This window comes from Hippocampus zosterae, chromosome 20 (assembly GCF_025434085.1).
Source record: "Hippocampus zosterae strain Florida chromosome 20, ASM2543408v3, whole genome shotgun sequence".
NCBI classification, from domain to species: Eukaryota; Metazoa; Chordata; class Actinopteri; order Syngnathiformes; family Syngnathidae; genus Hippocampus; species Hippocampus zosterae.
In genome coordinates this window covers 3,330,298-3,346,891 of record NC_067470.1, presented here as the reverse complement: position 1 = coordinate 3,346,891, position 16,594 = coordinate 3,330,298, and the positions used below count along the sequence as shown (strand labels likewise).

Sequence of the window (16,594 nt, the reverse complement as noted above, 5' to 3'; positions counted from 1 at the left end):
TGAGGCTGAAAGCTGAATACAGGCTGACTCATGGTTATTTTCATCGCTATTCATTATTGATTGGTCACCGCAATCTGCTGAAGGATCAGAATGTGCTAATGGGATGCTAATGTTAGCCTCCATCTCGCTACCAATCTACTTGTACATCTGTCGCAAACTTGCCTTGACTACAGAAATTCAACTTTTTGACAGACTGTCATTTTTGGCAAATCTTGCCGGTAGCCAGAGTGCCGGAAAATTCTGCCTTAATGCTCCAAAACAACATGGATTTGTCAAGTGGGCTTTCAAGATGTTTGACCGCTACATTAATGTTGAAATGCCAAGCTAATCATGGTAGCGTCGAGTATAGTGAGGGACAAGACGAGACAAGCTCAAATGTGTGCTTTTTTCCGAGTGCAGCGTCAGAACGCTCCACAGGCAAGTCTTGACCCACTTTTGCTTTTTATCCCCATGTACAAAGCAAGCTGCGCAGATGATGATGCTATGTGGTCAGGAAGGAGTCGACGCAAAATGGTGGGCAACTTGTTTTTCCCCATTCATTTTTGCACATTCATGTAATGGCACTACTTTTAGTCATAGGCAACAAGGGAAGCCCTCCTTTGATACGGTGTCACATGAGCTGCACCGGTAATAATGTTGACTTTTCACAGTCTTCCCATTCAAGCGTGACTGGGCTTGACCCTTTTAGTTAATTTTTTTTTCTTTCACAACAGCTTTTTCAATGGAAGCTGCTAATGAAAAGGATGCGGCGCTGAATGAGGAGTTTTGTTCCGAGTCGCTGTGTCTTTAGTTTCCCCAGAAAGAGTCCTTGCCTGACGGTTAAACACACACAACAAAAAACATTGCGCAAAATATCCACGTTTGTCACAGTTTTATCTATCTTTGTCCAAACAAGGCTGTCATGTGAAAAGGGAAGCTATTGATTACGTTCAGCATCAATAGTTTGTCTACTTTACAGGAAAGTGAAGCATTAGCAGCCCACCTTTTTTATAGAACGTGAAGGCCTCAAGAGCTTGTCTTTTTACGAAAGAGCAAAATTAATAGATCCACCTCGCTAGCTAGTGCGGGTAAATTTTGCAATTAAACCAGTAATCATGGCCTTCACAATCAAACATAGCTCCTCAAAATTTGAAAAATGTTTCTCAAATTATGACTTAATTTGAGAAACATTTTTAGATTAGTAAAACTGCTGTGTCAAGAATAAAAAAAGTATTTCTGATACATTACTGGGAAAGGCCCTCATTCCTCTACTGTGCATTGTGGCCATGTGTTTATAAATACAGCCAAAGCGATGTTGACGTCGTCTACCAGAAAGCTCTCGGGACGGCCAATGGTCATGTGCTGTCACATGTGGCGGTGTCCCGTCCATCCAAACAATGCAGGCATAGTTCTGCGCTGCACTACCAACTTGTACGAGGCAACCATGCGGCTGCGATCGCTACAAATAAATTCTGTATATATAAATAGGTAGCAATGATGCTCATGGCTTACATGTTCACTCAATATTCTTTTTCCACTTGTCAGCGAGATGCTCATATTAGCTAATTATATGTGTATAGATGTCAAAAAGAACGATTGAACAAGGATGCTAGCACTTTGTGCTGCATGCTTTTGCACAACGCCATACAACTATGGCAAGGGAACTTGGAATAACCTTTCCCAGGTTAAAATTGTGTTGTATTCCATTTTATAAGTTCTGTATTCATAGCACACATTTTGACAGTGACAAAAAAAAAATAAAGCTCATGAAAAGCAATTGTGAAATGAGCAAGTTGCAATTTATATTCAATGTCCATGCATTGCAGAGCTCAGGTAACGACCAGTCACGACACAACTATATTTAGAGTTTGGTCATTTTGCCACGAAATTTCGACTAAAAATGGCAGTACAGTTGCTCTGGGCTAAGATAACAACTCATCATGTCTCAGCTTCAGAGAAGAGGTGAACTGTGATTGGTCATTACCTGACCCGTGGGGCAACTCTGATGTCATTTTCAGTTGACAGAAAGTGGGAAAATGGCCGCCCCCTGAAATTGCGAAAAGCGTGTTGATTTTCCTGCCTTCTGCATATTCCACAAGAGAATGATGCGTTTAGAATAGCGGAGGCGGATAGAACATAATAATTGTCAAGAACAGTTTTGACTTGACTCCCTGTTGAAAAATGGGTTCATCTCAGCCACAGCGGAACAGGAGGGCTTGTTGAAGAGCATCCTTGCCTGGGTGCGTACGTGTAGGCGTGAGAAGGCTCACATCCAGACAGATGCCAACACTGACCTACTCTTTCTCACTTTAATCTGGCCGAGAGCACAGTGGGGGTTGGGGGGGGGATCATTGGGTGCCAACGGGTCAGAAGGGGGCGGTGGGGCAGTCCACCGGCGCCTAACAGCCCCCGGTGATATACTCAGTGCAGCTGTGGTGACGGTTTGCCAGCAGCTGTGACATGCTGGCCGATTATCAAATTTCATCCTCAGACGGCAAATGAGAGGCGTTATTTTTTTAAACGAATTGGTATTTATTTTTAAATAATTCAGATATTTCCAACTTTGTTGAGTACTCATCCCAGAATTATTAATGGAATAACTTCCTTTGAGACTGAATGGATCCTTCCCTGACACGTCCTGTTTAGAAAACGACATGACTTGACTGGAAACATTTTTTCATTTTGCTTTGTGATTTCCGGAATCACATGTTGCTTAAGTTGCAAATGTAAAGATGCGGCCACCATCTTGTCTTCATCTTCCTCCTTGTCCTCCTCCCTGACAATATGAGCGGCGCTAACGCTAACGCTGGCCTCTGACGTGCCGGCAGCCCTGCTGTGGCCTGGTGGATCAACAGTACTTGCGTCTCTCTTTTGCTACTAGTTGTTGAAGGTGCTTAGCCTCGGCCCACGCGTGGATGCAAGCGTACCGCAAAGATTCGAACGGCGTCCAAATTTGAAAAGCAAGCTTGCCTGGGAACTTCCACCCACATGCGCGATATGAGCGTAGGCACACTTGATTATTTTTGAATGAGTTTTATGACATGATTATTATTACCTTTGTGTTGGTGTGAGCGATTGAGGTTTGGATATTCAGTATGCCGACTGACTGGATTAATGATCAGTGTCGCCCTTGAGTTTTTTTATTTTTATTAGAGGGTTTGTTGCATTTCCTGCCATTCCTCCCACCATTTCTCCCGTTGTAACAGAACAATCTAACAGCTGCTGTTACATGAGTAACGGCTTCCTGACAGGTGTAAAACCAACAACAAAAAAATAGCATTTGGTATCCCGTGCTTCACCTTGTGTGGGTGTGATGGGGAAAACATTGCTCGTTGAATAGATGTAAGCGTCACAAGCCAAACCGCAGATGGCTTCTGCTTAAAACAAGCAATTAGAATCCTGGAATGCACCCAAGATGCTTTCGCCCTGTGAGTGTTTGTGCCGTCTGAACTCAGCAGCTCCATGCTCTTATTTCCCCCATTCCACGCACTGTGTCAAGCACTGTGTTGAGAGAGAGAGAGAGAGATGCGTTTTTGCTTCCTGCCAATGGAAACGCTTCCCCACCCTTCCTGCTTGAGTCATCCTGTCAGAGAGATTCCACGGCTAAACCGACGAATGGGCTGAATCAGTTGTCAGACTTTACTTAAGTCTTGCTATTGAGTAGCAATGTGTTAGCTCCTACTTTGAGATGCGAATCCTGCTATGAAAAAGATATTTATGCTTGAAGCATATAAAGTCGAAAAACAAAACGTGGCTCGCGAGATACCCGTCTGAACCGTAATATCACGGCATGGCGGAAAGATCGCAGCGTTGACGATGACCTGATGGAAAATGGATACGATCGCAGTCCATTCAATTTCTGTGTAATCTTAACTGTGCATCCAAATAATTCCTAATTTGTAGGTTAACATTTCTGGATTTGTGGTTAAGGATCCTGGATTTACAAGTAAAGTTCCCAGTTCCTGGTAAAAGCTGGCAGTTTCAGGCTAAATTCTTAATTCTGGGCAAAAGTTCCTTGTTTCTGCAGTTCAAATGTGTCCTCAAATCACTTCCTGATTTTGGCACTCTTCAACAGCGCCAAATTCTCACGAAATTGCCTCATGATGTCTCATCTTGCTTTTAGCAGAAGCAGATGTCGTTGGCATTAAAAGTAACGGCCGAGCGAGATGTGTTTTTATCCCGGCTTACGGGGGAAGTCCTTCCTTTTCTGTGCCCTTTCCTGTTTTCCACTGCTTCATGGCTATAATTAGAAGATTCGCGCTTCTCCAACCGTGTCAAAGACTTGAAAACAGTCGAGGTCTTGATGACAAAGGAGGGGAAAAAAACCCCAGCTGGCCTTGTTGGCCATCGCATCCTCCAGTAAACTCTGAGCTAAAGAATTTTGTGCCAGAGTGTGAGGTGACCATGTCCCGTCTCCATGGCAATGGCCAGATGAAGGAATTGGTCTAAAAAGCACCAGATCGACACAACACCTTGATGTTGACCGTTTGGTGTCATTTTGACAGAGCGTGGGCAACCCGCGTGTGACACAGACGAGCCTGACCGCTTCACGCTTCCTGTCAAAGGACGGCTGCATGGGAAACGCTCGGCCTGCTGAGGGGGGATAAGGCCTGATGCAGGAAGCGTGAAGCGGAGACGACCTCGCCATCGTTTGTGCCCACTCAGGGTTTCCTGTGACTCTGACCTCCTTGCCTTGAACCGCAGTGGTCCATTTTCAGCAGTTACTGCTTGCTGAGTTAAGCAAGGCCTGGAACAGAATCTTCCGTCCATCCATCTTCCAAGCCGCTTGATCCTCACTAGGGTCGCGTGGGGTGCTGGAGCCAATCTCAGCTGTCTACGGGCAGCAGGCGGGGGACACCCTGAATTGGTTGCCAGCCAATCGCAGGGCACACAGAGACGAACAACCATCCACGCTCACACTCACATCTAGGGACAATTTAGAGTGTTCAATCAGCCTGCCACGCATGTTTTTGGAATGTGGGAGGAAACCGGAGCACCCGGAGAAAACCCACGGAGGCCCGGGGAGAACATGCAAACTCCACACAGGGAGGCCGGAGCTGGAATCGAACCCGGTACCTCTGCACTGTGAAGCCGACGTGCTAGCCACTGGACTACCGGGCCGCCTGGAACAGTATCTGTGTGCGTGATATTTTGTTTTGAGACAATCGGAGCACACCCCACACAAGACGACCAAACCTGTTAAATGCCTTCATTTTGGATCTTCACATGTTAGGCATGTCACAGACATACATTTTTTTTAAGATTAGAAAAATCATTACATGTATGTGTGTACCGGGTTGAACAATGAGCTGAGGATTTATGCCTGCTCTCATATTTTGGGTTTTCTTTTATGTCCTTCTGACTGCAATAACGACACCCTGTCTTTCATCTGCTACGTGTGGCAGCGGAATTTCACACAAAAGTTCACAGCTCTGTTAAACTCCCGCCTACAAGTTCCGTTTGTGGTGAGGGGAACTGAACCAGGAAATGTGCTTTTGTCATCCCTCCCATGTAGGTCTCTGTAGGATCATCTTATCTATTGCTCTTACTCGACAGACCTCCATTTAAAATTCTTCTGGCAGCACCAGGTTGACACACATAAATGGACTTCCCTCACGGGACAAAAAAAGCATGCGGACTACTTTACTTTTTTGCTGTTCAGTAAGTCGTCGTAGATGGGTCATCGTCATCACTGCTTCCACTCATCTTCGAATGTTCCTGTCAGTTGCAAAAAAATCCTTCAGACGGTGTTCAGAGAGAGAGAGAGAGGGAGGGAGAGCGAAGGTCAAGTTTTGGACACACAGTGTGCTGTCAGGACATTGCTGCCTCATGGATTCTCTTACCGATACATCTAAGCACAAATGCTCACATTAAAACTAAAAAGACTATAAAGGCACAGTTTTAACTGGCGTGTCTGCGTCATTTAACATGTACAATGCTTGATTATGGTGTCATGCTGTAGAGGTGCTCTTACATGTAGCCCATAGAGGCATTTCAAATATTTGAAGCAGCTCTTGCTCCATTGCAATGTGGCTGCAATCCACAACAATAAACACATGGGTACATTTTTTTGAATGAGGGAAGCTTTGCCGCTTACATTTTGACGCAGAATAATCTCAGCCTGGCTCACCCGCTCGGCCATGTGGGTTGCGCGTTAATGAAATTGTCGACCGCTCCGAGGGTTTTTCAATTCCCTTCCAGGGGGAAATTGATTTCGCAAGTGAATTGAGTTACAAGATGGAATTCAGTTCAAACGTCAAGCCGCCACTGTGCCGCATAAGCATTTGGTGCTAGATCTTCCCTGGGGGGGCCTGTACACACCACCATCCGGCCTGACAGATGAGGGCTAAACAGTGTGGGTCGGCGGAAAGAGCAAAGGGAAGGGCCCCTGCGGCGACAAAATACCGCTGAGATAATTGCGGACGAGCCATGTAAAAACGTCCAGGGAAGGCCATGGGTGGCTTCATGATCTTGTGTAGTCCAATTAGCCTGCTGGTCCGTGTGTGTGTGTGTGTGTGTGCGTGCCTGCGCGCGCGCTTTGCTCTTAACTGAACCTTGGTGCCTCGCCACTTTGCTGATGTTTGTAATAAGTCTCTTTGTTGTGGCCGTGTTCTCATTGATTGATTGGGAATGTAAATGGCGGCAATGCGGAAACTATGAGTTATTTGTTGCACTATGATAACCATTTATCCTCCCTTTTCCTCAGGCGCTTGACCAGGACCGAACCTCTCTGCAGAAGGTGAAGAAATCCGTCAAAGCCATCTACAATTCAGGACAAGGTAAGACCAAGTCCAAGCTGTCTTGTCCAACTAAAACCCTGTGTAATGTAGAATTGTTGTTATTTTGTCAAGGTCTAGCAGTCTTCCCTTGATATATTGCGGTTCAGTCATTGCAGATTTTATTTTTAAACCAAGCTGCGTTTTTGGACTACCGTTTCACCTCTTAGTAACTCGTAGTGTCAAATCCAGCCATGAAATCACTCTAATTAAACAATTTTTTTGGTCTCCATTGTCTTCTGTGGGACAGGTGGAATTTTGTGTATTTATCCAGGCGCTCAACATCTGAGTTTCTTTTGCTCATCACCACAACATGAATCCCAAGTAATTTTCCCCTCTGGACATTTCCTCCTGTCGCGCCATTCTTCCTAAATTGGCAGTTCCAGATGTCGAAAGTTTACTTTAAAACTCACAAATGCAGAAAAACTATGAAAAGTGAAACATTTGGAAGACAGCTGTGTTACATTCAGGTTACTTGGAGGCGCTTTAGTCACCAGGTCATGACATTTACTAACATCCTCTTTCAGAACAAGCCACAAATTGTTTTTTTTTTGGTTTGAGGTGATTAAATGTAATAACAAAACTTAAGTTACTTTCACCTTTTTTTTCCCGTGCCGCTACCCGCTAGAAAGTGACTCCGCAGCTACTTAAAGATCAGACATGAAGAAATGCCCATGTCAGCATACTGTATTGACTGAGGAGTTAATTTTGTTTCTGCAATCAAAGAAACAAGATTGTATGGTTGCCCAATGTGTTAGCATGTTAGCTTTAGCCTTTGGCCATAGAATCGAGAATGGCCAGAAAGCGACACAAATACTTGCAGAGTCCGCAAATCACTCGGACACGACGGAAACTAACATGTTTGATTATTGCCTATCCAGGGAGTCAGAACCCAAAAATATGCACATTTGTTGCCAGTATGTATCCAATAGTTAGCTTTTGTCTTGTTGCTAAGTAGCTAGCACTGGATAGGTTAGAACATCTTGTGAAACTATGCTAAGTTAGCATAGGTTTTGAAGATGATTGGAAGGTTTCGGAACACTAACCAGTGCCGTTGCCACTAACCAGAAAATGACTCCACAACTAAGGGGATCAAACAGAAACAAACATCTATGTTTGTTTATCAACTGTCCATACAGGCCAATGACAAAAACAGACAAAACTAAACCTCTCTGGTCATCAAGCTAACGCTAACCTTAGCCACAGATGCCAGGAAACGCTGAATGTTGTTTTCCCATTCTGTCTGACAGATCATGTCCAAAATGAGGAAAACTATGCCCAAGCGCTGGACAAATTTGGCAGCAACTTCATCAGCCGGGACAACCCTGACTTGGGCACTGCCTTTGTCAAATTCTCCTCACTTACCAAGGAGCTATCAGCCCTCCTGAAGAACCTGGTGAGTCCAAAATCTTGTGCGTGCTAGCCAAAATGCTGTTGGGGATATGTGTTTCCTGTGGCCCACTGGCGGTTAAAGTGAGGGGAGAGATTATATTGGTTGTCACTTGCGTAATTGGTTTATGTGTGTGGATTAGGATTAAGCGAGGTTCCGGGTTTTCTTTGTGGCGGGGAAGGTCAGAACATTAACAAGGTATTTAAAAAGTCAAGTTTCGAGGCATGTGTGTCATGAGTAACCCTACACCCCTTCAAAAACAGTAACATATTTTCACGACCATATGGTGCACTGTATTTAAAGGCGCAGTGTCAGTTACGGGTGCTATTTCTGTATTTAACACACAGACAAGACACACTGCATTATTAGACTCAGACAGGGTAAAATGTACGCTTGGTTAAAAAATACGGAAGCATGCATTGTACACTAGCGTATGTTTTTAAAAAGGCATGCCACAGATGGCTTGTTGACGAATGAACGATAGCCGGTGCCGGTTGTTCCGCAGGCTCGACATAAGGAATTTAAAGATGAGCTGTATACTGTATTCAGCTGACATTTTCAGTGTTTTTTTTTTCCACTCATGGTCTTCCAGGATGTCCGGAAGGCAGCCAGTTAAAGATTTTTTTTTTTAAAGGCATGGCTTTTAAGAAGCACATTAGTGCCCATTAAGTGTTGTTGACGTCCTTGATTGCTGCTCAACGTGCACGTGTGTGTGGGCTGGGAGGGCTTAGTGCTGTAAACAACCTTGCTGGGCCTAAGGGTTAGAGCCGCTGAGCAATGCTCGCCTTTGCTTTTGCTCACTCAACCTCACCTGGTGTCTATTTATTGGTTACATATTTTTTGAATGTATTTATTTATTTACTTTTTACCCCAGTCTGAGCTCATCAGAGTGGCTTTACTCACAGTGAAGCAGGGCAGTGCTAAGTACTGGTACATGATGTTGCTTTTAGAAGACAATCAGTAACAGAGACACTTTATGGACGGAGGTATTAAGTAGGCATGTGCAATACAATACAATACAATACATGCTGATTTATATAGCGCTTTCACAACAGCGGCAAACTGTACGTCTGTATTCATACTTGTACTCGTCTTCATAAGAGCGATCGCATACTACAACACCTGATACCACTATACCACTCTGTTATCTACTCAACTATTCTGACCTCCAAACGTGTGCCTCCCTTTGTTTTTCCTACTTAGCTGCAGAGCCTGAGCCACAATGTAATCTTCACTCTGGACTCACTACTCAAAGGAGACTTGAAAGGTGTCAAAGGGGTAAGGTGCCGCTCTCTTTCGCACTGTCATTTCTGTAAGCCACAACTCGGCAGCGGCTGAGCACAAAGCGAGCGGACACCGCGTCAGCACATCCCGCCATATGCCTCCCACCCGCTGCGCATGTGCATACTGGGTGGGCGCAGGGTGAACAGACCACAGGGGGTGTAAAGGGGGAGTCAAAGCGGCTGTTTAAATGACTGCACTGGATATCTGGCTCAAGTAAACACCGCGTCTGTATTGTGATGGAAGAAATGGGTCATGAACTCCGCCGTTGATGATGACGGCGGGGCTGGGCCTCTCCGGGCAAGCGAAGCGCCTGACAGGCCGCTGGTGTCGCTCCAAAAGTCTACAAATAACTCGCTGGTTGAAGCGCGCTGACACTTGTTCTGTCCTCTGTTGTGTCTGCGCAGGACATCAAGAAGCCCTTTGACAAGGCCTGGAAGGACTACGAGGCCAAGTTGTAAGTCGGCCTCTTGCCCTTTGTGCGTGATTTTGTGTGATGTGGCCAATAGAAAATCTGGTCCAAACAAAAAGCTTCCAATTGGAGTATAATGGTCAAACTTGACTATTTGTCAACACATTTTGGCTGGTCGCTTTTGGTTTGCTCTGCGACTTGGGGACGCCCTTCTCATGTACGACGGCACAACAGTTTTGGCGGTTACGCTTATGTCAACCTTGACCAAACCAGCCCTGATTTCTCCCTAAATTACCATCGTGTATAAGTACGGCTCGTATCATTTTGCGCACGTACATCCACATCGGTCAAAGCCTACCACGTTTTTTTTTTTTTTTTTTTTTTTTGGCCATGCAGCACCAAAATCGAGAAGGAAAAGCGGGAGCACGCCAAGCAGCACGGGATGATCCGCACTGAGATCACCGGAGCCGAGATTGCTGAGGAGATGGAAAAGGAGCGTCGGCTCTTCCAGCTGCAGATGTGCGAGGTAGGTCATTAAAAAAAAACAAAAAAGCTCTCCAAATTCCTTCTCACAGAATGTCATTTTCCAGATGAGGAGCGATATTTGTTTTGTGATATTCCGGCAGCGCTTGTAGCTTCTTGGTCTCTTGTCGCTCGCTTCACAGAAATCTGGCAAATTGACTGTAAAACAAATGTGAGCTCGGCTTGGGCCCAAGAGAAATTGGAACACACTGTGGGAGACCCCCCCCTCCCCCCATAAAAAAAAGCAGCAAAATCCTCTCTCACTGGTAGGCGTCGCCACCCACGCCTCACTTGAGATTTTGTCGACTGCAATTGCATAACGCAAAAGTGGCTCCTGCGCCGGCGCCGCTGTTGGCCGCGTGAATTATTCACTGCAGAAAAGAAAAAGCTGAGCTGCACTGCCGCTCCTCCCTGCCCACATGTTCCACGCAGTCTTTGCCTCGTTTCCTCCCTCACGCTGCCAACTGTGGCCACTCCAAAAAGTGCAAAATAGAGGAGATGATCAAGCGGAAAAAGACCACCCGTGAGATCTTGTCGATCACCACAATTTGACACTCTCAGTCCAACGAGGTGAGATGGGGTCTGCTAGGCAAAATCAAAGTTGCCTGCGTATAATTGGCCCCTTGGGGCCCTCATAAACGACCTGAAATCCCCCCAAAATGTCTATTTGGAACCAAAATGGCCAGCTTACAATTCAGGTTTGCACCTGGGTGCTTGGAGATTTTGTTTGCGCCCCGTTCGGCTAGACATGTCTCCCATCGGTTTCATGTCAGCCAACAAACTGGTGTCAGGAGCTGATTCATTAATTTATTTGTTTATTTGTTTTACAAATTTCCAGGTCTTTATTTAAGTTCCAGGGCCTCTTTTTTCATGTCCAGTTATTTGCCAGAAATGACAAATATTGGTACTGGTTTTGAATCAGAGCATCGAGTATCTGTTTGGTGTCGCATCTGTGGCACATTCATTCCATTTAGCCTCATTTGTGGGCGTCACTTGCATTCCCTTGGTGGTTGTACCCCCAACCTGCAACCCACCGCTCACATTACTCTATCAGAAGATTAATCTCACACTCTCGCCCCCTCGGTCAGCGGCGCGATATCTGTCGCCATTCCCTCAGTGGGGAATCTTTCCAATTGCGGATTAGCTCAGATTATCTGTTCTGCTTTTATTTAATGACAGCGCCGTCTGATGAGATTTGGGAATTTGGCTCTTTTATTTTGAAAAATGGGGAAAAGGGTGCGGATTGAAAATTGAGACTAACGTGGGAGCGTGTGTGGTTTTTGTGTGTTTGCGTTGCAGTACCTGATCAAAGTGAATGAGATCAAGACCAAGAAAGGCGTGGACCTCCTGCAGAACCTCATTAAGTATTACCACGCGCAGTGCAAGTAAGCAAGCAAGCCCCTCTCTCTGGCTTTATGGGAATAATGTTGAGCTGCCAAATAAGGAATCGATCGGGTGGGTATGTTGCGGCAGCTGTGAGGTCTCCCCGGCGACGCAATGACAAATCATCTCTTTGCGTTTCTACGTCTGGTGGTGATGCTATGCAGGTGTACGGAATGGGATGCCGGTCCCCATCAATTAATTCGTTTTGTGTATTTTTTTTATTTTGCAGGATTATACATATTTCAGATTATAATGTTGTATAATTATATCCAAAACTATATGTCAGCGTTGTGTAATTTTCACATTATGAAACAATACCAAATAATGGTAGTGTCCGCGAAAGCTTAAATGTAAATGAAAGCGGGGCGTCTGTTGCAGTTTCTTCCAAGATGGCTTGAAGACGGCCGACAAGTTGAAGCAGTACATTGAGAAGTTGGCGGCTGACCTCTACAACGTAACTCGTCTCCTTTTGACTTTTCTCATTGTCGCAGTTGCTTGCAAGGTTTTTTTTCCCCCCGTGTTTGTACCACACTTCCAATTTCTGCATCCAGATCAAACAAACCCAAGATGAGGAGAAGAAGCAGCTGACTGCCCTGCGCGACCTCATCAAGTCCTCCCTCCAGCTGGACCAGAAGGAGGTAACACACACGCACGCACGCATTTACAAACCATTTTCGCAGGCACAATACACGCTGAACGTCGACTTGATTCAGTTGATTGCTTTTACTTCAGCAGTTGGGTTCAATAGTACAGTCAACCCTCGCTGCAGAACCATCACAAGTCTGCGTCCGCGCAGTTACGTCCCTGCAGCGTTTCATTGATGATTATTATATTTGGCGAAACATTATTTTCACAGCCCCTGTATGTATGGCTCAGGTCCCCCTTTAGCATCAGGCGAGAAAAAAAATAGTGCAGATTTTGGAGGCAGCCCTTTTCATGGGTTTTTCCCGTATTGGAATTTTGTGTTGCCCACCTTAAATATAGAACCACACATTCTGTGCCACAACATGCCCGGCAGCAGAGAGCTCTACTGCAGGCGAAGTGTAATGCAGTGTAATGAAGAGCAAGAAGAAAAGCAGTTGCTCTGCTTAGCTGCAGTAAAAGTTATCCATCCGACATGGCGGAGAAAAGAAATGCCTGTGGGCATTGTACTGTCTTCTCTTTGTAAGTCTTGCCGCTCGCTGTGTGATAAAGGTGCGGTTGTGTGAAGATGTAGAAGGACGGACCAGCTATCATCCCTTCAGCATGATTGGTTCGCATCAAGCCAGCAGACCGAAATATGATGCGGTTTAGTGAAACACTTCGGTCTTTCAATAAAGTACAATGTTGAATTCTCCTGTTTTAATGGTTAACTTGCACTGCCTGTGGCAACTGCAAGCGCAACAAACAAAACTGTGAGCGAGTCCTCGTTTTGTTTTCTCAGAATGATGTTGTATGATATTCTCCCATGGATTTGTTTTTTTTTTTTTTACAAACTCTCTTTTCATTTAGTTGGCATGTGTTGGAAACACGCCGTAGCCATACTGCACATTTTCACCAATTGTGGGGCAATAATCGGGTGCATTCTTGTGCATGTCACACCATGCATTGTGGCCACATCCACTCACCCTGGAGCCTCCCTTGGCAATTAGCCCCCCCACCACGCTGCAGGCTATATTTGAGAACCGTGTGACACCCAACATAACCCCACGTGCGATATCTGAGCAGGATCTTTCACACCTCTCCCGTCTGTCTCCTTCCCCTCCTCACTACCTTCTTCTGCTTGTCTGGAATCAAGTCTAGAAGAGTAAGTGCTGCTGCTGCTGCTGCATGTGGAGCATGCTGCCATTTTGTCTGTGCCGCGTGACTTTCAGGAGTGCGCCGCAGCCCACGCAGCATGCTAGCGGCCACGCGGATGGGGAACGGGGATGCTGAGAGTCGAACATTGTCACGTGGGGGGGGGGGGGGGGGGGATGCTAAGTGTGAACAGCAAGTAATTGCGTTGTCATTTCGCATCGGTTTTCAATGACGTTCATGAACAAAATTTGCATCGTTTGGCTTCAGCACACTTTCTTCAACCACTTTATTTCTTTTATCTTTAATGTCACCATTTTCGTTCTTCGGCTTCTAATATGTTTCTAAACAATTTAAATTGATCTCATCTAAATCATTTCTCCTCTTTGATGTCGATGTTCAAGTTTTACTACTAGTGGTACGAGTCGTAACTCTCAGCATTCCTGCCACACTTTCTGAGTGAGTGAGTGAGTGAGTGAGTGAGTGAGTGAGTGAGTGAGTGAGTGAGTGAGTGAGTTTATATTTTGCTGCATGTTTGTGTGGCCTGTCGCTGTGGCGCAATGCAGATTTCATTTTGCCGTTTGTGCGCCTTTTAGGACTCGCAGAGTAAGCAAGGTGGCTACAGCATGCACCAGCTGCAGGGCAACAAGGAATTTGGCAGCGAGAAAAAAGGCTACCTCCTGAAGAAGAGCGACGGGTAAGGCCGGCGCGGGGCCCTGCACGGACCGCTCGCTTTCCTCTCCAGCCCACTGGGGCTTTACGCACAAGACAACAAAGTGCACTGGCGCCTGCGGGTACCAGTGGCTCGACTCATATCAACCCTCCGTTAGATGATTTTGTTTTGCTTTGACTTTCAATCAAGTCATCACTCAAGTTTACTACAACGCTAAACAGACAAGATTTTAAACGACATCATTGTGCCCTACCAGTGTCTATATTTAGATTAATGCTAACATATTTCGAAAATGCCGTTGATGCATCGAGTGCTGAAAGTAGAAATCTTGAAGCAACAAATATTCCAACACAAACTGGAGCAACGCATTTAGACACATCCCGGAGGCTAATGCAGGCACAGAACATTGAACGAGATTGTAGCATAAATAATGATGCACAAACTGTTTAATTCTTGACTTTCTGTTTCATGACTGTGTTGTGAAAACATGATTTAAAAAAAAAAACAGAGTGCAATGTTTTCCTCCATTCTTTTCAACGGGGGAAGATTGGAGTGTTTCAAATTGCGAGCGTGATGCGGCCCCGTATCTGAAGGCGCCGCAGTATATACTTGCTTGCGACATTTTAGTTTGTTGGTGTGCTTTGTGACTTTTTTTTTCCCCCCACCACATTTGCTCAAACGTCTGCTGCGTCTCAGGAAAGGTTGAGCAAACTCAAAGCTGCGGCTGTCTCTTTTGCACCCGTTGTAGGCTGAGAAAGGTGTGGCAGCGCAGGCAGTGCTCGGTGAAGGGGGGCATCCTCACCATCTCTCATGCCACAGTGAGTGCAGACACACACACAGATACACAGAGGGCCTCCCTGACCCCCTCAGCCCCCTCCTCCCTCTTCCCTTCCTCACGTGCAAGCGTGCATTCTGGTGGAATTGACATAGATTGGTTGCCATGGCAACTATGTCCCTCCTCCCTCCGCCTGCTGTTCCAGGGTGACTCATCCGTGGATGTGCGTGCGTGTATGCGCGCCATGGCGGCAGCAGTGCACGCTTGTGCACCAGCAGCCGAGTTAAGGAAAGGGTAGCTTTTTTTCTTGAACACGGGACATGCACAACAAGAATAAAAATTCTGGATGACGATGACGAGCCGGAGGGATAGAACGCCCGTGGTCGCGTCCAAGGCGCTGACATCATGGCTGTGTATTGAAAGTAGCTTGCCAGACGTCGTGGCGATGTGAACTGACTTTTTTTTTTCTTCCCCCATCTCGAGTACGCTCCAGTTCACTTATTCAACCGCTTCTTTAGGCTGAAATATCCAAGTCACTACACTTTTCATGAAAGCGGAGCTATGATGCATTTGCTGTTATAGCTGGAAGCAGTTGCCAAGTGTCTGCATAACATGTCTGGGACAGACTTTGGTCGACATTAGAATTGTGACAAAAATATCTGAAAATAATACAAAATTCCCTCTGAGGGATCACAATGAGTATAGTAAATACCCTGCAAATATTAAAAGAAAATTATACAAATATTGCATTTTAACTCATTCACTCCCAAAGACGTTTTTAAACGTCTTTCCAGAATTGGCTGGTACTGAATGAGTTTTAATGAATTCCAAATAACAGGCCTGTGTTTGTCAAAATAAATACTATGGCAAAAGAATTGAAACGAATACAAAATATTTGGGGAGGGGAAACTTAATATTTGATGGAAAATACACATGACAGAAATGAATTACATAAAGCCAGTAGCGCCAGTACATCATTTTCACCGGTAGAGGCAGGACTTCTTCGCCTACAGCGTGTGCATGTGGCAAACGCCCAAATGATTGCCAGTGAGCGATGGTATTTTGCAACACTAATCGGGCGCGTGTTTTCCTTGCAGTCCAACAGGCAGCCGGTGAAGCTCAACCTCCTCACCTGCCAGGTCAAACCCAGTGCCGAGGACAGGAAGTGTTTTGATCTCATTTCCCGTGAGTGTGCGCGGACGTGAAACGCGTCGCCACGCCTGTTACTACTGACGGTTTGTGTATCTCCCCCTGCAGATAACCGCACGTATCATTTCCAAGCTGAGGATGAGCAAGAGTTTGTCATGTGAGTACAATTCATCAACCAATCAGATGTTGGACCGGCGACGTGACAAGATTTCCCCAAAATGAAAGTGTTAAAATTAGCAAGAATTAGCAATAAGGCAACATTTCTCCAAATTGGGCCTTGCTTCAAATTGATGAAAACGCTTTAAAGGAGAACGCAGAGTGCAGCAGCTGATTGCCAACACATCATGTGAAAGGCCATAGGTGGTTGCCGGGCTTGACGGCGTTCCACTGAGACTGGCGCCTCTACCGCTAGCATTCCCTCGCCGTCGCGCACATTGTCAGCGCTGGCGTCTTCCGCAGCGTGCCTGATGAAATATTCAGT

The 16,594-nt window shown here is 45.7% G+C and overlaps 1 protein-coding gene across 4 annotated transcripts in view; it reads left to right on the top strand.

The window, feature by feature from the left end:
- Positions 1-16,594, top strand: part of asap1b (ArfGAP with SH3 domain, ankyrin repeat and PH domain 1b) — a 29,135-nt gene that overhangs the window by 2,678 nt on the left and 9,863 nt on the right. For all 4 annotated transcript variants that reach the window (XM_052054333.1, XM_052054332.1, XM_052054335.1 and 1 more), the window contains exons 2-13: positions 6,686-6,758; positions 8,006-8,151; positions 9,349-9,423; positions 9,834-9,883; positions 10,235-10,364; positions 11,660-11,745; positions 12,122-12,197; positions 12,295-12,381; positions 14,113-14,213; positions 14,938-15,007; positions 16,062-16,149; positions 16,222-16,270. In XM_052054333.1, the coding sequence (XP_051910293.1) occupies positions 6,686-6,758; positions 8,006-8,151; positions 9,349-9,423; positions 9,834-9,883; positions 10,235-10,364; positions 11,660-11,745; positions 12,122-12,197; positions 12,295-12,381; positions 14,113-14,213; positions 14,938-15,007; positions 16,062-16,149; positions 16,222-16,270 (1,031 nt within the window). The remainder of the gene's footprint in view (positions 1-6,685; positions 6,759-8,005; positions 8,152-9,348; positions 9,424-9,833; positions 9,884-10,234; positions 10,365-11,659; positions 11,746-12,121; positions 12,198-12,294; positions 12,382-14,112; positions 14,214-14,937; positions 15,008-16,061; positions 16,150-16,221; positions 16,271-16,594) is intronic.